The sequence below is a fragment of the Poecilia formosa genome, unplaced genomic scaffold (assembly GCF_000485575.1).
Source record: "Poecilia formosa unplaced genomic scaffold, Poecilia_formosa-5.1.2 Scaffold24, whole genome shotgun sequence".
NCBI lineage: Eukaryota > Metazoa > Chordata > Actinopteri > Cyprinodontiformes > Poeciliidae > Poecilia > Poecilia formosa.
Window position 1 is genome coordinate 91,370 of NW_006799963.1, and position 26,321 is coordinate 117,690.

The following is a 26,321-nucleotide window of genomic DNA, read 5'->3' on the forward strand; positions in this document are numbered from 1 at the left end:
AATTTTAGTATTGTGTCCTTTCAAAATATATGTGCTTCATGACCCACAGTTAAAAAAAAAGAAAAAAAAAGTGACATTGGAAATCATAAGGAGAAAGTTCTAAAATCCATATAGGAGTGTGTGTGTGTGTGTGTATGAGAGGGAGAGAGTGTGTATCATTGATTGGAACAGAGGGTTTTAATTGCCAGACACTCAAAATATGCCCTCAGGTCCTGGTTAACATACTGTATACTTAAGCACATACAATAAATAGGAATAAGGAGATGTAATTTACAGTGGATGATATGAGTTTCTTAGAGAATAGGATAGGAGACAGTATAATGCGATGTGATGCTATAAATCTTGGTATATATGTACGCTGTAAGATACAATACGTCATTACACAATGGAATAGGATGGCGTTATAAAGAGAAGGGTAGTGTAGGATAGGGTTGGATAGAATGCTACATTTATTTTTTTGTTTTTAATCCTATTCTTCATAATAGTGCAAATCAACCTCTTGGTGTGGCAATAGGATTATGTTATAATTAAAATGATCAAGCCCCCTCAGAATACAAATAACTATATTTGGGGACTATGCTAATTATCAGTATCGGCTGATGGATCTCTGAATGATCATAATAATGTTAGAAAAACAAACAAACCCTGGAAGAAATATTTAATGACAAAAAGCTCCAAATTTGTTTTGGATATTGATGATTTAAATCCTGTTAAAGACTAAGATAGGAGCAACTATTTCCATTAACTGTCTTCTGGATGTCCTACTTAATAATTTTTTAACTACCTACCTTACGCTATAAAACAAGGGACATACAAGCAAAAAAAAAATAAATAAATAAAAAGAAGAAACATCCAGTCCTTGAAAGTTCATTTTACCACCGCAGGGCTTGGATGTTGGAAATCTTCTCCTGAATGGGCAATCTAACTTTGACAGCAGTTAATGTTGATGTGCTTTGAATGAGGTTTAAAGGCTATAACCCAATGAAGCTCATTAAATGGAGAATATTAGGTGTAGTGGGATTTTTTTTTTTTTTTTTTTTTTTTTTATCAACACACTTTTCGGCATTAGAGCGCCTTGTTACGTTTTTCCACGAGTAAATTTAAGTTTTTGACCGATCAATCATTTTCTGACCGGTTCAAACTTTATAATTATAATGTCAAAGTGAAAACATATTTTTCAAAAATTAATGAAAGATCAAAATGAAGTCATTACTTTGCAGAAGCCCCTTTGGCAGCAATTACAGCTTCTTGAGTAAGTCTTTAAAAGCCTTTTACACCTGGATTTGGGCCGTTTATCCAAGTCTTCCTGGCAGATCCTCTCAAGCTTCGAAACGCTGGATGCCATTTCAGGTATCTCAACAGATGTTCCTCGGTTTTTAATACTGAGCCCCGGTTAGGCTTCCAGATGACACAGGCTTTCCTAAAAGAAAGCGTTGCCCTGTTTATTTGAAAAAGATCACCCTCCTTGGTCTGGGTGAACTGTAGTGCCAGGTTTTAATTGTGTAGCTTCTGGAACACGTTTATTTGTTTTTGAACTAGAACTCCCTACATTTGGGTGACTTCAATCAAACGCTCCACTGTGGAGGTTAGCACCTCCACATGACTTGCTCTGGTCCAAAACGGGGAATAATGAGTCGGATTCCTTTACTATTCCAAAACCAACAATTTAAAAATATCTTCAATTGGGCTGAGGCCCGATACACGAGATCATCCCAAAAATATTTTTTAGTTTTTAAATGACAAATTTTTCAGTTTTCGGTGCAGTTCATGCCAAATTATAGCTGGATAACTTAACATTTTGAAGCAGGCCAATAACTGCTGTGGTTGCAATCCGGTGGTGGGATATTAATGTGTTCTAATAATGCTATTAACTTTATGAGCATCTCTTATGTCTAATAAAATTTTGGGTAAGAACACAGATGATCTGTTGTCTATTTAAATAAAAAAAAAAAGATATGCTTATAAAATATGGAGTTGAAATGTTTGCTCATCCTCGTGTTCTCCTATTTCTTCTTCATAGGGGGACCAGGGAGCCCTTCCCCAATCCATAGAGGTGTGTGTGTGTTGCCTGAGAGCGGCAAGAGACAAGCTTCCCAGAGGTCTCTACTCGGTCAGAGTGGCACTTCAGAGCCCTTTAGGAGGTCCTTCTCTCCACCTGCGCAGTTCGAAAGAGCAAACCTGGTCGGCGTCTACTGAGCCAGTCGAGCACCGAGGCCGCTTCTACGACATCGACCTGCATATTAACCAGAGCCTCTTCATGGTGCCACACACCGACTTGTTTTATAACGCTATGTAGCAGTGTTACAAATAGTTAAATGGTGGGATTTGGTTGTAGATAAAAAAAAATAAAATAAAATGGTCCTCTAAATAGCTTGTAGCGAACTGCACACGTGACTTCTTAGCCGTCTTTCTTCTTGTCACTCTACTATAAAAGCCAAATTTGAGGAGGTGCACTACTGATAATTCTTCCAGTAATGTTCCCCACGTGATTTATGGATCTAAGTGGCTATCATCCAGATTTACTTTAAATCTGATGTGTTCCTTGGTCATCAAGATGCATTTTGTTCACTCAACTTATTTTACAAACGTTTGAGGCTTTCACAGAACAGCTGGATCCGTATTTAGATAAAAGTGGGTTTTACTTGCTAATTTTCCGCAGTGCTTTGTGTTGGTCTATTCCACAGAAAACTGTGACTGTAGCATAAAATGTGAAAAAGTTCAAGTAACTTTAAACTTTTTACATGTTTTTGTTAACTCGTTGAAAATACCAACCCCTCTTTTTCTTTTTCATAGCGGAAGAATCGGTGTGTTTTTCCAATGTCGGGCCTTTAGAAGTCGCGCAGCAGATTATATTAGATCAAATCGGAGCCCATTTCACAATCACTCTTTTAAATCTCTTGAAAAAATGCCATCCTCTGTATATGCATAAGCAGCTCTAATCTTAAAAAAAAAAGAAAAAAACCTACAGACTTATTCTGGATGGTTGATATTGACCAGTGGATTAGGTTCTGTGTATTCATTGATCATATGTGTGCGGGACAAAAGATTCACATGCAAAAAAAAACAAAAAAACAAAACACCCCTTAAAATAGACGCCTTTAAATTCGGTGTCCCTTCCGATCCTATATAGTCGTGTATGTAGGCTCTGTTTTCTAATGGCGTCTGTTGAAGGCCTATGCGGAGCATTCAGCACATGTGGACACTGTCAATGCGCTCGTGGGCGTATTCACTGAGCCCAAGCTCCCTGATAATATTGTCTCCAGCTTCCATCCGACATAAAGGCATGGGGTAAAAGCTGGCATGAACTGAATGCAGACCTGGGATCTGAAAAAAAAACAAACAAAAAAAAAAACGGTTTAAGTACAGCATAGTATAAATGCCTTGTGTCACTCTTCTTCCCCTCCTCTTCTCCCTAAACTGTGAGCTGTGCTTTATAGACAAACCAGCTGTTGTTATTCACATTGACAGCGGTGGAAATGCCGATCAGATTTGTATGAGACCACTAGCTTAAATGCTTTTTTTCTTCCCTTCCCTCCACTTGCCCACACTATAGCGTGCGATTTCAGAAGTACATGCAGTCCCTTCTAAGAGGAAATGAGGAATTAGTGATGGTAGAGGGAGGCCAGGAGCTTATTTTCCCCTTCCTCCCTCTCCATCTTTCTTTCTGTCTCCCCCACTTTTCTTTCATTCACCACTTGTTTTGTCTGCCTGGGCCGGATTAAGGCGGAAACAGTTGAGTGTCAAGCTTTTGCAGGTGAGTGGGAACGCCTCGGTGGAATTGACAGAGTGTCTGAATTTCATTTTACGGCAAAACGAGAATGACGTGGATGTGGTTTTAGTTTTGGAGTAAACAAGCAGAGGGGGGAAAAAAAAGCAAAAAAATAAAAAGGAGGATCTTGTAGAAATCCATTCATTTGGTGTTTTTTTTACTTGTTTCCCATCCTTTACTCCTGTGCAGGACTTTCAGGCATTTTTTTTTTTAATGGTTGCTGTCATTACTGTGTTTGTTCATAAGAGTGAACAAATGGCATAAGAGTGAACAAATGGCATCACGAAGACCAAGGAGAACACCAGAGAGGTCAGGGTTGTAGGTGGACAGAAGTGCAAAGTAGTGCGATAACATACAACAATATCTCAAGGTTTAAACATGTCAATGGGCACTGTTTAATCAGCTGAAAAATGGGGGGAAAAAATGATAGAATATAGGCAAAAAGAGTATTTTGTTTTGAAAATGCAAGTAAATCAGGAGATTTTTCAGAAATCCACACTGGGAGTTTTTTTTTTTTCCTATAGAAAAAAACTACAAGACTACAAAACGTGGTTGTGACAGTATGATGCTGTGTGGATGCTTTCCTTTGGCAAGCACAGGGAAGCGGGTGAAATTTCATAGAAGGCTGGAGAAAGGATCATATTTCTGTAGCAGTTCATGTTTAGTCTGTATTCACAGACTTGGATCCATCTCACTGAGATGGGGCTGTTGTGGAAAGAAAGCTAGCGGGAAATTGTTGCATCTAAACAGGTGAAGCTGGCACACCGAAGACTTGCAGCTGTGATTACAGCAACGCCATCTTCTGAACCAAACTATTTTCCTTTCAGTTCACAATTATGCAGTAAATCCAGATGAATTTCTTAAAGTTTGTGATTTAAAGGCTTCTGTATCCTACATGCAAATAACTATGTCTAAAAGCAAGCACTTTAAGCACACACACACACACACACACACACACGCTGACGGAACACTTCTAGTCGAGGTCATATTTCCCACAGTAAACGAATTATATAAATATCCTCAATATTCTCAATATCTGTAATCCGTGATATTGTTCCATAAATTTATGTGTGGAGTCACACGCCACCAACCGTCGTTTCACCGGTGTGTCCCAGATTCGGTGCGTGATACACATGATTTATGCGTTAAAACAAGTCCCCTGCATTTTCCATTACGACTAATAAAGGGATAAAATATTTCCTACTCAATGATGGATGAAGTGGGGCACACTTCACTGTCAGTTCATTTTTTAAGCAAACCCCTACCGTTCTCTGGGTAAATAAGCATGCGCGCACTTGCCGTTGACTGCCAACCACCAACACGTTTTGCTTTGTGCAAGACACCCGTAATATTATCAATTTGATTTATGGTGGCCTTACTGGATCTCTAATTCAGTAGCTGTCAGTTTATACTACAGTGGCAATCTGAAGCTCCCCTTTCCACGCCGCCTGTATCCGTGAAACGTGCTTTTTTGGCACATCAGTGGAAATAGGAGGCCGCTAAGAAAATTCTCAATATCCACGACTGCCGTCCTTTCAGTGAATATTTACCTCCATTACTTTGTGTAGACAGGCTATTCATTTAGCGTAATACTGTAAAGCCCGTCTGTTTCTTATACAAAGTTGGACCCTACTTAACAGTAAGGTGAAGGCTATTGGTTGCACTGGTTTTTATTTCAAGGCATTTGAGAAATGGGAGGGCCGAATCCACATTTGTAAAAACTTTGACAAAACATGTTTTATTTTCACTTGTGTTAAAGGTACAGTATGTATCTTTTATTAATAAAAGAAATAATTATTTTTTTCTTTTTGAAGCGTGTGGTTGAGTGTATCTGTTGCTCATGTTTCTGCAGAGCTTACCTGCCGCCTCTGAAATCAACCCCTCCATTGTTTTGCTGTTCCAACTCATCAGCCTACCTGAACACAGTAGCCATTTTAGCTCTGTACTGGCCTGGGGAGTATTTCCTGTATGCAGCATGAGCTTGAGTCTGGTCCAGGGCAGGTAAGTCAATAAACAGCATGAAGTTTCCACAGTAAGTACCTTTTAAGCCAACGTCTTTAGTGCGGGACCGGTTAGAATTAAAGAGACTGGAGAACGGCACGTCCAAACTGTTTCAAAAAGAACAAAAAAAACAAAACAAAAAAAAACAAAAAAACTGCAGCTTTATTTATTTAATGCTTCAATCTAGTTGAACTATCAACATTTTTGGTTGCCAATAATGATGTGCTATTGTCTTAGATTCAAAACTCCACTGATCAGGGGGGAGCCCAGCCCACAGCTGGACCAGTTTAAAAAAATCGAAGCCATCATCTCCTCTGATCTAGACCACTGGCTGTGCAACCTGTATTTTCAGGTGAGTGCTCTTTTCCCCTGGTTTGGTTCTGTAAAAGATCCACAGTTTGCTCATTCATTTCATTTCATTTATTTATTTCATCATCCCATTGCACGTTAAACATTTAGGGCTGGTAGAATGCATGTGCATGAGGTTTAAAACTACAATCCCCGTTTCATTACGTAGGTTGTTATGGAAAGTCCAGCGGGCGTTGGACGTTTAGATGTTTCCTATGAGAAAAAAGCACTTGCAGAGAAATTGGAAATTGTCCCCAGACAGAAAACAAAATCCACATCTTTACCCAATAATTCTGGATGCATCTAAGCTGATGCATTGATTAGATTAGTAAACACTGTAATCAGATTAAAAAACCAGAACAATGCTCTCCCTCTTCTGCGTTTGCATCTTTATCCCTTTGACTTCGACATGCTGTTTGTATTACTCTATCATTACTGTGGTCTACTGTTGCTTTGACTCCTGCGGGATACGTTTGCTTGTCTCCACGAATGCAGGATACAGAAAAAAAAAAAAAAAAAAAAGTGTACGCTTACAGACTTAACTTGGTAGTTATATGGCCCAATGTCAAAAAGATTAGCAAATATCACATACATTAATTATAAAGGACAAAAAAAAAAAAGTGGATGAAGAGCAATGACATGTTTACTGAATTTATACGTAGAGATCAGACAGTCTGATCGTTCTGTGATTATTATTCTGTTCTTTTGTGCGTGTGCGTTTTAGGTAAAGAAAATTCCACTCGGAACATCCGGAGGGACAGAGCTCTTTGTCGCACCGTCGAGATCCCTCTCCAACCCTAAAATCTTATCCAAACCCGAGGATCACCAGGACCTGACCCTTACCCAGCGGCCCACGTCCCAGTCTCAGATTTGCCCGCATCCCCTTCTTCTCCAGTCCCAGCAGCACCTGTACGTCGGCCCCGGCTGCAGAGCGGGAGAGTCCGCAGTCCTGCTCTCTCAACACGGTTCACCTCAACACCTGTCAGCTGATTCCGCTGGCTCGTCTTCATCTCTGCCAGGTAGGAGTCCAAAGCTAAACCTCGCGCCGCCCCTTCTCCCCCCCCAAACTATGCCACAGGTGGGGGAGAAAATGCCACTCTAATGTCTTGAGCTGGGGGAAAAGAAGAATGGGAGTTCTCACATGCATGGACTCTCTGCTGGGTGAGCGTGCTTTGGGGTAAAGTTAAATAAAGAAAGGGAGCAGAGTTTGCATAAGCAAATGAATGTTTTCTTTGTATGTTTACGTGACAATACCCAACAGATGCGCATTTCTTTTAGGCAAATATTTAGGCTGGACCCTCAATACTGATTGTTAGTGATAGCATTCTGACGAATACCATTGCGGATTTCACCTGTGAACAAACCATTAACGCACCGACATAGAATACCCTGGAAAAGAAGTCCAATTACTGGCTGCTGGAAACTTACACTAAATAACTGTAATTAGTCCAGCAGTGAGCCCAAGGGATTTAACCCTAAACACGACGACACGGAAAAGCAAAGAAATGGATTCATTTCTGTTCATCACGGATAGAAGACACTCACAGAATTTAACCAAGAAACATGTTTAGCAGTTTGCGTAGATTTTATTTGGTCAGACCTTAGTTAATATGTTTGAGTATAACAAATGTAACTTTGACACTTAAACAACAAATAGATTAGTGTCCATTCTAACATATTTTGAATTATTGTGGTCCTCTCATGTAAGGAAAAGGAACAGCATGACGGTAACATACATTGTACGTGTATTTTCAAAAGCTTTTCTCTGTACAGCACAACTAAGATGTGCTGTATATTGTCAAAGGCTGCTGCAGGGTTAAGAAGCCCGGCTTGCATCAAATTTGACTTTAGCATTGTTGTCAGACTGGTTAAATCTGGAGACGACCTTCTTGGATCTACTCTAAGGAAGTGGCATCCTAACAGCCTGAGTTGTTTTGATCATTGGCATTGTCTGCCTCTCCGTTAGGAAGCTAATGTTGAATGCGAGTTTTAATTTTGTAACTAAACTATTTAAAGCTGAATACAAACTTTGTCACAGCAAATGGCTTTCTCTACCACATGGCTTAGACAAGTTCTCAACTTTTATTATGTTCAGCAGCTAATAAAACAAAACAAAACAAAACAAAAAACAGAAACAAGTTAGTTTAAATTCTAACATTTTTTTTTATCATCACTTTACTGTCATTATTCAAACTACCATGTTAAAAAGAAACAAAATAACTGGGATTTAATTCAGACAATAATAATAATAAAAATATTTAAATCTATTCTAACGAAGTGATTTGTAAAACATTTCCCTGTGATGTGCTGTTCATTAGCAGCGACTCCCTCAGGCATAACAAGTCCAGCTTGCTGGAGCAAGTCAGACTTTAGCTTTAGCACTGTTGCTAAATTATTTACTTGAGGATTGAAACTTAAATTCATGCTCCCACAACAAGAAAAAGCTTTGCAACCGAAAACGAGACAAATGTTCCCGACTTACTTGTAGATGATTCTTGAATCCATAACAAAACAAATATGTGATAGACGCATCAGAGTAATAGTGAGAATAACATTTTACTGAAAGGACATCTGATTCAAATGTTTAAGTAAAATTGATCACGTAAACAACGCTAATATCTAATGGTAATATTTAATACCCTTACAGTTGATCAAATTCTTTGTTGAGCAGGTCCTTGGAGGCATCCTTTTTTTCCCTCTTTTTCTCTCCTTCTTTCTCCCCTTTTTTTCCCTCGCTTTCCTTTCTTTCTCTTTATTTCTTTCTCTCTCTCCTTGCTTTCTTTTTTTCTCTCTTTCTTTCTTTGTGCATGTACAGCTCATCTTTATTTAACAGTTCTCAAAAGTTTCTGGGGTGCTCTGCTTTAAACATCACACAGGCTTTTTAATTACAAATGAGTTGTGACAGGTCTGCTGGGTAGCACCCTGGCCCATTTTAAACGTGATGCCGGCTGACAGCTTGGCAGTGTTCTCCCAGCACTGAAACATGTGGAAGAAATTGGTCTTTTACATTTCACAGCTTGTCGCTTCCTCCGCTAGCTGACCTGTGACCCCCCACAGAGATCCTAACACCCACAAGGGAAGTGTCCCCAACGAACCGACTGCATTTCCAAAGAGGGAGAGAAGGAGAGCGAGAGACGCTCTTACTATGCGGGGATTTATGTTCAGCCACATAAGGCAAAATTCGGCGGATCTGCTCGCCGAGGAGAAGAGTGCACGGGCACGCATGAAAACACACACACACACACGTACACACAGTCAGGTGAAGAGGTTGCCGGAGAAGTGAACCCGATCCGGCGAGTGAAATAATGGATCAAAAGGTGTCCCGCACAACACCTCATCTGCACCGCTCCCTAAGCCAATCTGACGTTTGGGCCTCATTTGCATACAGATCAGTTCAGGTTGCATTACCTCTGGAGTGAATTATGGCGTTCAGATGGGGCGATATGTCAAGGCTGAGCAGGGCGATTGGATGGACAACTTTAACCTAGCCAAAAATGGAAATCCAATTCAGTCAGGGAAAAGAAAAACGAATTATCCTCAGCTTCTCCAGTTCTCAGTCAAGTCGGGGGGTGGGGAGGGAGTTTCAGACGTTTCCTTTCTATTTCATGCTTCCCTGTTTCTGACGCTGATGTGTGCTGTGGTGGGATCACTTTCTCGGTGCATGTAATGCCTGGATTTTCCTTAATACCCATTTGTCTCAGAGTCGGGACAAGTAGATGGAGACCTCTTGTCATTTATAACGTCGTGACGCGTAAGGCTCGACAGTGAGACGTTAAGTTTGCGATCCTGAGGCCTTAAGTTAATTAATCTTTTTATTAAAAAACAGAACAGAAAAGAGAATCACGACACTTGTCATGTATCAACAGAACCAAACCTGACATCCCAATCTAGAATAATACCGCTGACAAGTTGTGATCAGAGAGTCGGAGCGTTACCGCGGACGTTGTTGTATGTGAACTCATCATTTCGCGTTGCAGGAGAACTTGTAATTCCACGATCATAATCTGATTTACCTCAGATGACTTGCCAGAGCATAATGAAGTGTATTTAGTATTTTGCTGATGCGCTAGAGGCACACTGGGTTAAGTGACCTTTCACATTAACAGAATGATCCAGTTACACTAGGTTTGTTTGAGCCCAAGTGACAAATTAGATCAGTGTCTCATTTCACGACGCCTGTAGTGGATCATTATGAGGACGCCGATGACGCTTTGTTGCTTTTTTCAATGAATTTATCTCAACATCCAAGCCCCTCATCACTCAAGATGATATCAGGGTCTCCCTTCATCTACAGTTTTGTTTGGAGCATTCCCATTTCAGAGTTCTCTCCCCTGTACTCCCAGTTATCAGACTTTCAAATCATCGTATTGTCGTGTCGATCCGTTATTCTCTATGTGCCCTCGGCAAGTTTAGTTTTTAAAAAGACGAAGAAAAAACAAACCTGATTTTAAGGCTATTCTTGGAATCCCTTAATAAGATTATCACATTTCAAAACCTTTTGTGATGTATGCAAAGAAAGCTGGAAAACCTTTCATGGAAAATAAGATAAGTGCTACCCCTAAAACTTTTTTTTTCTCATTGCAGCCACACCCTCAACTGTTTTTATTTAACAATAAATTGAACAATTGTTCATTTAAAGCTGTTAATTTAGCTGTTTTTAAATATACCAACATCTGCAGATTGTGGCGTGGATTTAATTTCAAGCCCCCGTTTGCTCTGATACAACCAATAAAGTTCAGTCCATACTGACTGATGCAACCAAATTAGTGGAGTCCTCTAACTTTCAATTAAATTGTTCATTCTACTTCCAGCTGGCTCTTCCCCTGTGTGGAGTGCAACTACAGCTGCTCTGTGGGGGTTTACTAGGCGCTGTTGTTGAACAATGAACTTCTTGAGAATCCACGGACACACCAGACAAGTCAAGAATAAAGTTCTGGAGACGTTTAAAGTGGGTTTAGGTTATAAAACAACGGGAAAGTGGTGGAATGATAGCCACCAGAGAAAGAAATCCCTAATAAATGCAGTTCAAAGTTTGCCAAAAGCCCTCTAGGAACCTGGCATACATGTGGAAAAGGTTGTTTATTTTTTTCCATCCATGCAACATGCTATATTCATATCACATCACCACAAGCCCCTCATCACAGAGATACAGCGTGGTAGGTGTGCTGCTTTTCTTCCACAGTCAGTCTCAATGCAGTCTGACTGTAGCTGAGATACTTTGCAAAGAGATATGGTCAAAAAGTCTTTCGATTTGCAAAGCTGATTTAAGTATGCGCAGGTATACATTTAAGTTAAATTGCAGCAAATTGGCTTCAAAATATTGACTTGGAGGGGCTAAGTATAAATGTGCAGAGCTATTTGTGGATTTTTATTTGCAACACGTGTTGGAAACCGTGTGTCATCATCCTTCTGATTCACAAACATAACCTAAAAGAATATACTTCTGCAAAAATATTGAGCAAGAGAGCTTGAACACAAATGCACACCACACTTTTCAGATCATTTTTTGTGTGACGTTTACACAAGTGATAAATCATATTTCACAATGCCTTTGCTTTGTGAGCGTCCTCTGAAGTTTTTTTTTTTTTTTTTTTTTTTGATGCGATGTGGCAACATTATGAAAACGTTGAAGGGCGTAAATACGAACTCAAGTGTTCAGTTAGTATCTGCCACTGTAATTAAATTCCAGTAGATTAAAAGTAAACGCGTTCTTGGTTAAAGCAACACCCAGCCCTTGCAGCTCTATACGGCAAACTTTAGCACGAGATCCTGCCAGGGACTCCGGGGTGATCTGCGAGTTGATAACCTTTGTTTCTCCAGCAAATCTTGGCCAGTCATCACATAAAATTATGGACCTAGGTGAGCAAACGACTGGTATCTGACTCCGGTTCCATCTCACCGTAAACACAGTAATGGGGTCTCCACAGTGGTGCAGCCTTCAGGCTTTTCCTTCCCTCAACCTGACTTTGTTTGTAAGCTGTGCACTCGTATATCTCTACCCTCGAAAATGCTTGTGCATATATGCAAGTGTCTACATTGATGTCTTTGCCTTTTTGGTGTGTGGGTGCATCGACGCAATGTGTGTGTGTGCGTGTAATGGACGAGCATGATGTGTACCAGCTTTAACATAGCTCAGAGCACTGGGGGAAGAACAAGGAGTTTGTTGTTGGCCTTGGGTGCCCAGAGAGGCTGGAGTTGTGGCAGCTCCGGTGCTCCGAGTTCACGGACGTAGCCCTTAGCTGTCAAGGCAGTCGATGCTGCCTCCGCACTGGTTTCGGTTCCACAGCATCTGACCAGTAGCAAGCGGGGCCACGGTGTAATGAGCGTGCACGTTCGGCTGCATGGCTTTAGACGGCGTTCGAATCCTTGGGGGTGAGGGGGGGGTCTGAGTCTACGGAGCACGCGCATGGTTGTTGATGCTGCTAATGGCGGCTGCGATTCCCGTGTGCGTGTGTTCGTGTGCGCTCATGCAAACGAAAGGTGGCGGCGGGTTGCATCACTCTTTCTCAGGTTGTCTGCACACGCACGGAGACTTTGCTGACTGTAACGAAGTATAAATTAACCCAACAGAGCTCGCCGAGCATTATGAAACACAGGATCACGTTTTGCATGTTGCGTGTTAAGGATTAATGACACCGTGTGTCTAATTTGATTCCATTATTTTCTCAATGTGTTGTCCTTTTTTCAGTTTCTTTAACCTGTTTTATGGCTCTTTAAAACGTTTCAAAATTCCTTGACAGCATTAAGGTATGTTTATGCCATCTCCTACAGGAGATGTTAAAATAGAGTATTATAATATAAGCAAAGCATAAAAATATAACCCTAAAAATAAAATATATATACTTCTGTAATATGTCACTTTACAGTGCCTTCAAACTAAAAAAAAAAAAAGCCTCTTTTTACCATTCACATGTACTACATTTTAGCTGTCAGAAAGATATTTTATGTTTAAGTCATTATTACTCATATATTTAATCCTGTGGCAAGAGAAGAAATGATATCTTCCCCGAGTTTTCCATATGTATTATATAGATGTGATTGGTTTCATGAGGGGGGCAAAAGTTTCACAGAGTGAGATTTTTACACGTATCAAGCTAAGGTTTACTTAATTACAACCTCCAGGCAAAGCAGGAACCCCTTTTTGAAATTCTGTGAATGTTAATATGCTAAATAATGCAGATCCTCGACTCTTCAAGCATGAGACACACATCTGGTGGCTCACCGTTTAAATTACAGCGAGAAAAAGTGAGGCAGAAATAGAAAGGGGAAAGAAAAAGGGGGAAAAGAATTAAAGGATGAAAAACACTGCAAATGTGATATTGCCGAGAAAATGATAAAGGATATAGGTTCAGAAACATTGTTAATTTCTTTTTTTTTTTTTTTTTTTTCATAATTTCTAATTCCATATTTGAAGTATTAAATTGCTTGAAGAGCTAGTCTACGCATTATTAAGCTATGATAAAATTCAAAATAAATAAGTTATTTTAAGACTTCAAAACTTTTTTTTTTCTGATTTTATTTATTTTATTTCTTTCCACTTGATAGAACATCAAAAACAACAATGCAAAGTTTGGACAGTCAAAGATGATTTAAACAAAAATATCTTTAAGGTATAGGTTTTTATGATGGGCAATCTACAGACTTTGCAGTATAGATTTGTACTAACTAATATTTAACAAAGCTTTTCATCGTAGCGTCCCCTTTACAGATTTAGTATACATTCCTTTCCGTTTTGGGATGCAGGGAAGAACGACTCCCCAGAAGTCTTTTCGGGAAGCGCGGTAGAGAAGAGCGATCCTTGCCGGGAGAAAGCAGAAGTTGGCTTCCAGTACAAGGTACCGCTGTGATTTAAGGAGATGTGTTTGACCCTTTAAAAATGAAATGCTTCTCCCCTTTTTTTCCTTCCTCTACCACTTTCCTCCCTCTCCTTGCCCCCTCTCTCCACCCTTACTTGCACCTCCCCGGCTTATTATCTGAGATTTGTCAAAATACATTTCACACTAACAGGTATTTTTCAGCCTTCAAAGCCAGTTTTGATCTGCTTGACAAGCCAGAGCAGCTCAAATTCTGTGAAATCAGCAATGCCAGCCAGGCCTCCTTCCTTCCTTTTTTTTTTCTTCTTCTTCTTCTTCTTCTTCTACTCCCAACCCTTTCTTAACCTGCCTCTTCCTGTTCAACAGAAGACTTAAGCTAAATGAATCAAAGCCTGCATGTTGCCTGCTAAAACTTTGAAGTGGTAATTGCAAAATTACCGCGTGTGCTGATCCGGCGTCACAGGCTCTCGGTCCACCCCTGCCATTGTGCCTCTTGCAGCGGCCTTTTGTTTGCTGCTGTGTTATTGTTGGGGCAGTTTGAAAGTCTGCGAACGACATCAAGCTTGCCTTTCTCTCTCTCTCTTTCTCTCTTTCTCTCTCTCTCTCTCTCTCTCTTTTGCATTCACATTTTTACCTCTCCCGGCTCCCTCCTCCATCCCTTACAAGTCTTTATTGTTTCTAACTTCTTTTAGCCGATCTACCAGAGGCTCCTCAGAAGACCATTAATCAGCAATGTCCCGATAAATAAACGAGTTTGTTTATATGAGGTTTTTATTTCTCCGCGACCATTTTTTTTCCCCCTCTCTTCTCTCTCTCTCTTCCCCACCTCTCTGCTCCCCATCTTTAAAAGACCTGGCTAACTCTGTCAAACGTCGCGGTGTGGAACCCAGTTGTCTAATGATTAAGTGGAATGATCTCCAACCTGCCCCAGCCTGGGAGCGCTAGGGATCAGATTTCAGCCCTTCAACCTGCAGTGCAGGCCTAATTAAAATGAATTTTCTCCAGGCAACCCCTTTGCCCACGGGGCAGGAATCCAACTATACGCTGAATCCACTCTTAAGGTATTGCATTAAATTTATTGTGGGGAGACACTGGAGAACATTGTGGTTTATATATCTCCTGCATCTTTCTTCTTCTTTTTTTTTTTTTTTCTCTCGTCTCGCTCCTTTCTACCTTTTTATTGTGATCATCACTCTGGAATCCAAGCTTGCTTTGGCAAAGATTGCCCTATGAAAACGAATGGAGCTTTTATGGGACTCTGCCCATTTACTACTTCCTGGGCCTAGTATACGGCACGAGGCGAGACACAGAGGGCAGAAAAAGGAAGAAAAAAAAAAGATGAAATGGGGAAAGGTAGAATGTGGGAGGGGTGTTTGAGGAAGAGAGAGAGGTTTCTTATTCCAACTGTGGATCTCATTAACATACATCAGTGTGTATGTCACAACTTCAAGCAGAAAGGCACTAAGCCCACCCAAGGGCAACACAGACAGACTTGACAGGGCCAGAGAAAGCAAGCCGTTAACATGTTGGCGGCTTAAAAAAAAAAAAAATCTGCTCCCAAGTACCTTGGTGAAAAATTTTAAATCCCACTTCCTGACTGTGTTTATGATGATGACAGTAAATGGCTTGTGTGCAGGGTGGAGAGGGGGGGTAAAAAACAAAACAAAACTGTGCCAGCTGCTCTAACATCACGTATTTAACGCCGGTGTCACTGTGCGCACACTTCCCGAACGAACCCGACTTGAAGGATGGCGTGCCGTATGCGATTTTGCCGTCACTCTTGCCTCGCGTCAGTAGAGGCGCGGGTTGAGATATAGGAGAAGCCCCCCAAAATGCCACACACACACACACGCGCACACACATTGTCACAGTCACCGTGTGCATCCTCCAAGATAAATTCAAAGGCCTGTTTCCTGCTTTGATTACAAATGACATCCGTATGTGTTCTCCCCGATTCCTGCTCCTCACAGAAGAAGCCAATCAAGAAGACAAATAGCTGCGGCCCCAGCATGAGCGGCAGAAGCGCGCCGCCTCTCCAGGCAGACAAACACAAGATGCAACCAACAGTGGAGAACCTCTCCATGGAGGAGATGGAAGGATATACTTTCTTTCTACAGTAAGTATCAATAGGTATCCATCTTCATGCTTGGAAAATCAAGATCACATCAACCAAACTGTGACTGGAAGAGAGAGAGAGAGAGAGAGAGAGAGAGAGAGAGACTACATCTATTTCCACTGATGATAAAAAAAATGGTTGAAACGTCTTAACATTAAAAACTAAGGAAAATTAAAGTACATTTACTCCAAGAAATGTCTGCTAAGAACACTGCAAAAACACAAAATCTTACCAAGATATTTTAGTCGAGTTTCTGGTGACAATTTCTTATAACTTTTCAGCGAGCTAAAAGAGCTTGTTTCAAGTCAACAATTCCTTAGTATTGATGCAAAAGTGATGGCTACATGTGAAATAATCTGCCCATGGAACAAGACATTTTTTCCCCATGTTATAAGTGAAAATGTCTTGTAGATCATTTAATTGTTTTTCAAGTGTACTAAGATATTTGCACTAGAAACAAAAGAATAATATGTGGTTAGATTTTACAGTAAAATACTTTTTTAATCACCAGTGAAAGAATCATTTTAAACCCGACTCTACACTCTAATGTATCTAAGACAGAGAAACTTCCAGATACATTAAACTAACTTGTAATTTCCGGTGTCTGTGGCGCGTGAACATGAGGGGGCAGAAAGACCTGTTTACCTTAGCAAAGCTTCATAATAGGGAAGACAAGAGAACATGCAATGTCAGTACAACAGAGAGTTGTTAGAAGTCAGAAAATTACTCAATGGGTACCTGTGAATATCTACAGTCAGAGAAAAACCTACAAACAAGACGAGGCCTCAAGTTTACCTTGATATCAAGAACAGTGAGCAGGATGACAAAGGAGTTAAAAATTATCTCCTGAGCTCGCCATTCAGGATCTGCTGAAAAGAGTGTCATCTTGAGTGTTTCAGATCTCCAGGAGACAATAATAATAATATTCCAACAGGTAGTTTGGAAGTGATATCAGAGGAAAATCTTTAATTGTCAATCAGAGACACGTTACAGGTTCTTGGTCATATTGCCATTTCGTTCTCTTGTGTTTTATCCTTCTGTGTCGTCTGCGGTCTCGGAAATGCTTCTTTGTCCCAGAAAAACATTAATAGAAAAACGGCAAGTAAATGATTAAGAACTGCGTTGCCCAGTATGGAGGGTATTTACAGGTAACCTGAGGTCAACAAGGTTTAAATATATACGACTGACAAAAACCCATCCTCTTGCTGACATGGTGTTTCGTTCCAGCATCATCATCATCATCATCATCATCATCATCATCATCATCATCAGAGAATAATATACAAAACAATTAGGAATACATAAAATGTTAGTATTTTTATGACCCTTTGTTCCTGCATTTAATTAATTTATTAATGGAGTTAGTTTAATTGGTGTAAAGTAGTTTATTTATGTTACTTACAAAATGGAAGCAGGAAGGGACACAATGGTGTTGATGAAATGGGGTGGAAAAGTTAAGATAATTTAACTTTGGAGTCATTTGTTGAATACTTTTACGACTTTAATTGGAATTGCATATTGGTTAGAAAGAAAGAACGAATGAGCTTTTCCGCTACAAATAACAAAAACAGGTGGGTTTGACTCTGACCTGTATTATGACGATGTAGAGAAGTACTCCACTGCTAAGTGCATGGAATGATCTGAGATGGAGTTCATCAGAAATTAAAAAATAATCTTGTGGAGTGAAAATATAGCTATTTCGGTTTCTTTTACTTAGATTCAAACTTATTTTCAGACGAAGTGAACACAGCCTTTGTGTTGTATTTATTTTGTTCATGAAGCTCTAAGCTTCTGTCTTTGCATGTATACTATTTCTCTGCTCCCAAAGTACAACAAAGTAGTTTTGAAACTTAAGTGTTTTTTTTTTGTTTGTTTTTTTTTTTTGTCCTCAGTGTGGCTTTGAGCATTTCATTTTAATTTAAAAAATGAAAAACAAATAGACCAGAGAATTTCAAACAACTTTGGTCATGTTCATCTGAAGCACCAAGGCAAGGGGCATCAAAACAGCCCAAAAGTGAAATAGTCTATTTCAACTCCAAAGTCACAGGTATTTGTTTTTCATTTGAACTTCCAACTAAATTAAGGGGAGGAGAGGGAGACTGTATGTGCAAGAGGAACGTAAAGCAAATTCTCCCGGGAGATTTCGGAGTACCCTTGTTTCTGCATTTCTGGGAGTTTGTAATTTATAGCTGCTGGTCACATATTAAACAAGATCAGAGACTACTCCCTGACATCTTCTGAACATACTCAGGGAATTCGAATGATTACCAGCGTATCCTGCCAACAAATGACGACACAGGGACTGTCTTGGGGGGGTGTTGTGGAGGGAGAAGTGGGGGGGGGGAGGTAAAAGCGAATACAAAACGAGCACAGAAGCCGAGCAGACTGCACACAAAGGGACACAATTAAATGGTTTTCACGATTATTCATAGTGCTGCTTTTTTTTTTTTTTTACCTCTGAGCAGTCGTCGGCTGGGGGAGACGAGACGCTTGCTGTCAGTTATACATACGAGTTGTATTGAGTAAGAACTTCAGCTTTTCCCCCGATGCCCTGTGAAGGTGCTGCAGCTATTGATTTCATCTTTGCGAGCACTCACTTTACAGTAACTCTGAGCTAAAAGCTCCTCCTTGCCCTCACCTAATCAGACTATTAGAAGGGTACAGTGCAAGTGTTAAATTTTTACAACCAAGGCAGAGACACTGCAGTATGAAACTCAAACCGTTTAACCGTAATTCCCCCGTGTTGCTTGAATTGCTGTGGGCTTCTCTGCGACTGCAGGGCTCACAGATATCTGGACAAAAGATTTATTTATTTCTTTTAATGAATTCATTTTATGTCTTTATTTGCTGTCATTTTATCACCGTTTGTTTTGGCATTGTCCGTGTGTCTATGCTTTTTTTTTTCTTCTTTTTTCTTTGAGCGTGCATATGAGAGTGTTTGCTTGTGTTTATGTGCTCTGTATATATTGTCTACACGAGTGCACAGGATGTGCACACACACACGTCTGCATATTCATGTGCTTTAAGTGCAAAGCGGATTCATACAGCAGTGATTGAGGGATCTTACTGCCATCTATTGAGCCGCACGAGGCTTAGCTCATCGGGATTTTTATGGGGCATCCTGACACAAATGTGCAAATCAGTGGCTAATGCATAATTAAGCAAACGCATGGAAACGCGGAGATTCGGATCAGATAGCGCGCAGATGACAGAAATGCGGTAAGATAATGCATTTCTATAAAAGTCAGAGTGGGGACTTCATTCTGCTTGTAAAATAAATGTGCAGGGATGTATTGAGCTTTAATATGCACTGTAGAACCCCATGAAATATTTATGCAAGGGAATAATTTTATTGAAACTGGCCAAACAATAGTTCTAGTTTAGATAAGGAAGCAAATACTTTGTGTGCTGTGAAAATAAAGACATATGACACAAAACTGATAAAAGTGACTATCTCTGAGTAGTCTTTTGCCTTTTTTATTTTGTCATGCAAGGATCTTAAACTTCAGCATATTTTATCAGAGCAACCAACATAAAGTATCAAAATGTGTAATTGTAAAGAGGAAGGAAAATTAAATGTGGTTTTCAAAATTTTTTTGCAAATAAAGATTTCAACAACTCCCCTTTATAATTCCACTCCCCCCCAAAATACTATTCTGCCTTATTAAAGAAACCAAATCACTACAAAGAGAGGCCCATGGTAATTCTGGAGAAGCTGCAGACAATCACAGTTTAGGTGGGAGGAATTGTTGCTATCGAAAAAAGCCGCAAGAGATCACAAGAGAACAAAACAAATACATGAAAGAAGGCGTTCAATTCAAGTCATTTTGAATTCAGGTTATGTTTATACTTCAGATTGTTCTGGTCAAATGAAGCTAATGTTTTTCTTGGTTCGTTGGCTTACATGCAAACTACTGTGTGTGGTCAAAACTAATACTCTAAACCCACCATTGCCAAAGTGAAAAATAACGGTCTTAGCATCATGATGTGGGGATGCTGTTATTTGGCAGAATCAAGAAAGTTGGTCAAAGTTGCTGTGGAGATGGATGGAGCTAAATACAAGCAGGATGGCAACGAGGCAAACCGACTTCATGTTTTGGAAAAGCCTAGATCTAAATCTAATGGAAATTTTGTGGCAAGACTTGGAAGCTCAAATTGACTTCGAAGTTCCTAGATGTGCAAATCTGGTAGAGCCAAACCCCAAAATGATCAGAGCTAGCTGCAGCAGAAAACTGTTCTACAAAATAGAACAAATGGGCCCGAATGCAAACACAAGCCACACTTTTAAGATTTTTATTCCTAAAAAAAACAACAAAAAAGTGAAAATCCTCTATAATTTTTTTTCCCCACACATTTTACAATGATGGACTTCTTTGTGATGGTCGGACATATAAGATCCCAAGTTCAATTTACTGAATATTTTAGTTGGTCTGTGACAGTATACCACATATTTAAGGGGTCTATTTGTCCCTCTGAACAATGTTGTTCAAGATCAGCTTATGTCAACTTCTGAATACTTTTCATATTTCAAGGTCTAAGTTTCTTATCCCCGAGGCACAACAATTATCCTAAAAAAAAAGAAAAAAAAAAAGGCTTGTGTTGAAAGCCTTGATAACACGTCTAATCCATTAAGTCCAACTTCAAAGAATAACATACAGCACCTTTTACTGCAAGTATTGACACACACACAGTCAATTCTGGTCAGATGAAAAAGGGGAAAAATATAAAAATAAGTCAAGAATGATCCATTCTTTTTGGTTAAAAATACCATGCCGCTGTTATCCAATTGAACATGCATGAGAGATTTCTGCAGACCTTCCAGCCTATTTGATGTTGGCATGTGTAACTTAACTGGCATTTTTTCCTTTTTTTTTTTTTCTTCCCCACCCCGAATGTTTCCCAGAATAATCAAAGCACTTAGCTCAATACAGTTGCTGTTATTGATTTCAGCGTTTTGGTACTTTTGTAAGAATCTAAACATACTCAGACTCGGATAGTTTGCCAGCATATCAGGATTTTTTTTTGGCATTCTGAGTTTGACTAAAATCTTTTTAAAAGTAATTACCTGAAGAAATTCTCACATCTTTACTTTGTTTTTTGTTTTTTTTCTTTTGGTCCACTGTACATCACTGTACCTAACCTTCATCCATCAGAGCTTTCCAGTCGATTAGCTTTGCATTGTATCCCACCAATGTCACCGAACTATTTCTTTTTTTCCTCCTCTGGTTTGAGGAGAGAAAACCTGTTTTAATCAAAGTCATTCTCACATAGCAATTAGATCTAATTAGTCCAATTACCAAGATTCTAATTACATTAAAATATACCCCCTAAATCTCATATCAATTATAGTATGTGTGACGTGTCCTGGTCTGGAGACAGGAAAAGACAATGAGTAGAGACAAGAGCTTGGCGGAAGCTACAGAAAGAGGAGCGTCCTCGTCCTCCAGAGGACACGCGGCGGCAGGCTCCATTAATCCCAAAAGCGTGAATTAGAAGACAACGTGGCCAAATGGGGATAAAAGTCACGTAACCTTTATTCAACTCTTGCCTATTCTGAACAATTTCGTCACAGACTGTGATGCTATGATTAGTTACATCCTTGTTTTTCCGTCTCGGTTGGATTGGTTGTGAATCGCTAGGAAAAGTTTTGGAATTTAATCTGACTGATGCTGCAGAAGTTCAGTGGCGTCAGAGTACCTTGCAGCACGCACCGCTACACACACAAAGTCCAACAGATCGACGCAGCGCGCGTCTGTTCTGGTGCGGTGTGACTCTTTAGGTGTACCAGTGAGAACACACGCGTTATACACACGCATGTTCTTGCTGTGGAGTCACAAGGAACACACTGACCTAATTTCCCCCCACTTAGCTCGCCTCGTTGGGGACCAGCGTTCCTCTCCACCCGTTTCCCCCGACTGAGCCTATCGGAGCGCTCCTCTCAGTCTGTGTCTCTGGCTCTCTGTCACTCTGTGCCCTCCATCTGTTTTAGTCTGTATCCATGCATACATACAAGATAAGAAACAAAGTGAGCAGTCACTATGCTCGCAGGTGCTTGCATTGTACTTTTAGTGGATCGGCATCGTGTGCCTTGTATTGAATCTGCGTTTTTTGTTTTTTTTGTTTTTCTGAATAAAAATCCAAAATACTTGGAGAGAACGTGAAGAAGGAATCACCAAAGCCATGCTGTCAATCTGCTCTGGTTCACAGCTCAGAGGCAAGGGTCAAGTATTTCCACTGTAACGCTGGTAGGAGAGGTGGATAAAGACAACATAAAGACAATCTTGGTCACCTCTGAGGCTCCACTGCTTCCCAGTGCTCTTTCCTTTGCTGAGGGGGCAGAAACTCGTGCGCTTGTCTGCGCGCCCAGCTACGTGTGCATATGTGTGAAACCGAGGCCCCTGGCTACCTCGGCCTGGGTGCACATGCCAGGGTTTTTTTATTTTTTTTCTTGTGGCCAGACTTGCCCTGGGTCAACTCAGGCCTCTCAGACATACACACACATACAAAGTCAACATGCTGTTTCCTTTATGGAAAGTAGGACTGTCAGCTCCCTGACAAGCCAACGCCAAATGATTGGTTAATCTGCTGCGAGGTGGGTGTCTGCTGAGAGCTGGCTCCGGTCCCATTGGTGGTCTGGGTCAAGTCAGTGTGTTTCCCACTGACATGTAAGAATGAGTGAAAGACATCGGATGGAGAAAGATGACGGAAACTATTTGTAGGGGTGCATGATAAATAATAAATCACTTCCGAAGAATCCAAAAAATATATATATAGACACAACGCATTCTGTCTTCTGCATTAAAGTGTGAACCGTTTGGAAAATGTGGTGGTATTATCTGACAGGTGGCTTTCATGACATAACTAACAAATTATAGAATCATGCATAATCAAGATGTGACATCAATTTCAGCTTATAGATTCAAAACAGAAATATGGTTGAGTGTAACTCACTCAAACAGTAATGAATGAAATGAAATTATAAACTCAAAAAATGGAAGAGCATGTTGAAGTGTTCAAAGAAAAATCTCAAAACTGTGGCTTACGTATGATTTTAGCTCCCCATATGCTGACGAAACAACCATGAAAGATAAAGCTGTGGAGAGGCAGGGTTATGTCATCTTATGGTCTAAGCTGCAAATTGGACGAGCCCCCACTTTAAGGTTTGAGTTCTTACAAGGGAGGACAAGTTTCGTTAGTGGGGAGTGACATCAAGGTATTCAAAGCATATGAAGCTTTTAACATTTCTTAGGAGTTCATCATCCAACAAAGGACAGAGATTAACACAGCTGCAAATATACAAAAAAAAAAAAAAAAAAGATTGCCACATGAACTGAGTGCCAGGGAATGACGGTACTGATCCCATGGCTATGCTGATGGCGCTGTAGAGATCCACAGTGTGGATGATAATCTGTTGACAGTGGAACTGTTAGCCACATGCTCCAAAAATCTGGGCTAAGTAAGAACGGCAAAAAGACATCCAATACTGTAGTAAAAATTTCATAAGACCATTTTCAATTTTAAAGGCACTTGAAAGGAGGTGCTGTGTCCACATGAAGCTGAAAAGGAAAGTTTTTGTTTTGTATGGCAGGAAACTATGGCAACACAAACACCGTTCCCAACTCAAAACATACAGACAACAGCATGTTGTGGGGATTCTTACTGTAAGCACAGGCACCTCACAGTAAGAAGGTTCTGGTTTCTTCAGATATTTTGACTTTCTTAGACATCTCAACTATATGCATGATGGCTTTACTGGTCTTTCTGAAGGAATTTTGAGTGTGCATGGTTACTTGTCCTGTGTGTCTCCTGCGACGGACTAATGATCTGTCCTGTCTCGCAAGTTTAAGCTGGATGCTCTTACGTGGCAAAAATCCTCACACATAACACCCCCCCCCCCCAACCATTCAGCTATTTCCACACAATCTTAAAAATATATATATATTTTTAAAACTGACTGAACATCTTAGCTAACCGTTTCCTAATTATTTTTCTTTTCCCATCTCAGCTCCCCCTGCTAATCCCAACTTTATCTCGCTGTCTCTGCCTCTAATTTTCTCAAATTTTCTCTCTCCGTCATTCCTCTATTTCTCTGGTGACGAAGTCCTGCAGTTATGAGGCAAGGTCAGAGGAGTGAAATCCATTTAAATACTGATGCAACTCTCAGGTGGCCAATACTCAGCTTCTGCAGCATCCCTCCCTGAGCACCTCACCCAATTCGATAAATGAATAGATTTCTGTAAAAAAAAACAAAAAAAAAACATATATATATATATATGTTTTTTGTTTTTTTCCTTTGCCGTTTACAAATCATTTAATGTTATACCCATCGACTGACATCATTATTTGCGCATTTTCTTTAAAAGAGGATTAATAGAGGATTTTACTGTTAGCTTTAGTAGCCGATCGTATGAGGAGTGCTTCGGATGTTCCAGCGTGTTTGTTGATCCCAGGTGCATCTGCTCCAGAAATGTTTCCTCCCTCATTTATAGCACACTAAGGGACCTGGCATTTCCACGGTTTAATTCCCTCTCATGCTAGGTCGGGGGCTCAATAAAAACACCACATGTTGCTCGGCAATGAAACAGCTACTTCATGAGCGGTTCCAAGGTGTCTGAGGAGGGCCAAAAACATGTTTTCAAGGAAATTTATTACAAAACAGTCACAACTTTTAAACATTTAATCATGATGAAGACTATTTTATGTGAAGCTATATCAGAGGACCGACGTAGGACTGAGCCGAGGCTGAACTCGTGGCTCGACTCGACTTCCCCCTTATGAGCTTGTCTGGATGTGAAATCAACTTTTTCACTGCCAGTGTTGTAGAAAAACAAAACTGTGGAAACATGATTGTAAAAATGGCAGCCTCATTATGAAGTAGGTTAACAGTTAAGTGAATATAGTGCATATTGCCAGCAAAAAAAGTTTGGAAAGTAGGAAAAAAAACTAATTTAGTTTCATTGTTGTGTTTCTTAGGATTAGTTCAGCTCTTTTACTTCATTTTATTGCTTTCTGCATTATAATGCTCCACTGTGACTCTGCCATCTATCATGTATGTATGGAGTAAATACAAGCTCTATGTGCCACTGGTTATTTATGTCAATTCACTTGTTGCTTTCTGACCTGGGTGCTGAAAAGGTTCCTTAAAAACAATACTAAATAGTCCAACACCAGAGTTGAAAAATACCTTTGCAACCATATATGTTAAAATGGCTTCTTCTCAAATTTTCTCTTAAAATGTACCTGTAGCTTTACAATCGATGTGAAACTGTGTGAAATATGACATTTTTGAGCTTTATAACACATTAAAATGCTATTCCCTCATGATAAGCATACTATGATTGCATAAATGGATTCTTCAGGAATCTTTGAATCTCCCATTTCAGCCATTCAAGCCACCTAAATGCTCTCACAACGTGCCGCCCATTTCCACAAACTCAGCCCAACGTCTCAAAATCTTAAAGCAAAATAAAAGCTGAGATTTTTTTTTTTTTTTTAAGTGACTCTGGGTGAACCAATCCAACGCATCAATGTTATATCTAGTCAGATGAATCATGTAAGTAAAATTAAAATGATCCTATGACTAAATAAAAAAAATAATAAAAAAGAAAAACAATAGTTTTATCTCCTCTGAAATCCACAAAAAAACCCCGTATTGCTCCTTGTGGAAAGCAAAGACTCACTGTGAATGTTCACACATAATTCAGAAAGAACCAGATTGTGCAACCACCAGAGGACAGATTAAATAAACACGTTATCAGTATTTTTGTTAAATGAAATTTAAAAAAAAAAATGCCATTGCATCTTCAGTCCCATCTACAGACGGCTAAGATAATCGCACTTGTATTAATCACCACAACGTTTATGCATCTGGGCTACTTTGAAAACAATTCAGTTATCTATTAATCTTTTAAGTCTTTTTAATCACTTTAGATTTTTATTTTTATTATTATTATTATCATATTTCTCAGTTTCCCCAACAGCAAGACATTATTCAGTTGTGTGCGAAAGGTCGGATCGCTTTTGGAACATTTATTACCGTCACCGGCTAAAGCGGAGAAAGTGCCAGAACAATCCCAGGCCTCAAAATAAAGGGATGAGTTTAATACTTTAAGTGGTCCTTCACTGAAAGGTTTAGTTCAGAAGAGATCTGCAGGTTACCTTCACTTACCCTCAGGCTTAACTGTGCAATTTGAAAAAGTAACTCTACTGTATTCTTCCAGTTCCCCGCCCTTCCTTCTATTATTACCCATGCCATTTAAGACTTGTCCATACT

The 26,321-nt window shown here is 39.9% G+C and overlaps 1 protein-coding gene across 5 annotated transcripts in view; it reads left to right on the plus strand.

Annotated features, from left to right (window-relative positions):
• ofcc1 (orofacial cleft 1 candidate 1) overlaps positions 1-26,321 on the plus strand; it is an 85,800-nt gene that overhangs the window by 25,395 nt on the left and 34,084 nt on the right. For all 5 annotated transcript variants that reach the window (XM_007547924.2, XM_007547925.2, XM_016669392.1 and 2 more), the window contains 6 exons: positions 2,021-2,260; positions 5,622-5,770; positions 6,008-6,122; positions 6,843-7,137; positions 13,862-13,953; positions 15,903-16,048. In XM_007547924.2, coding sequence (XP_007547986.1) covers positions 2,021-2,260; positions 5,622-5,770; positions 6,008-6,122; positions 6,843-7,137; positions 13,862-13,953; positions 15,903-16,048 — 1,037 coding nt within the window. The remainder of the gene's footprint in view (positions 1-2,020; positions 2,261-5,621; positions 5,771-6,007; positions 6,123-6,842; positions 7,138-13,861; positions 13,954-15,902; positions 16,049-26,321) is intronic.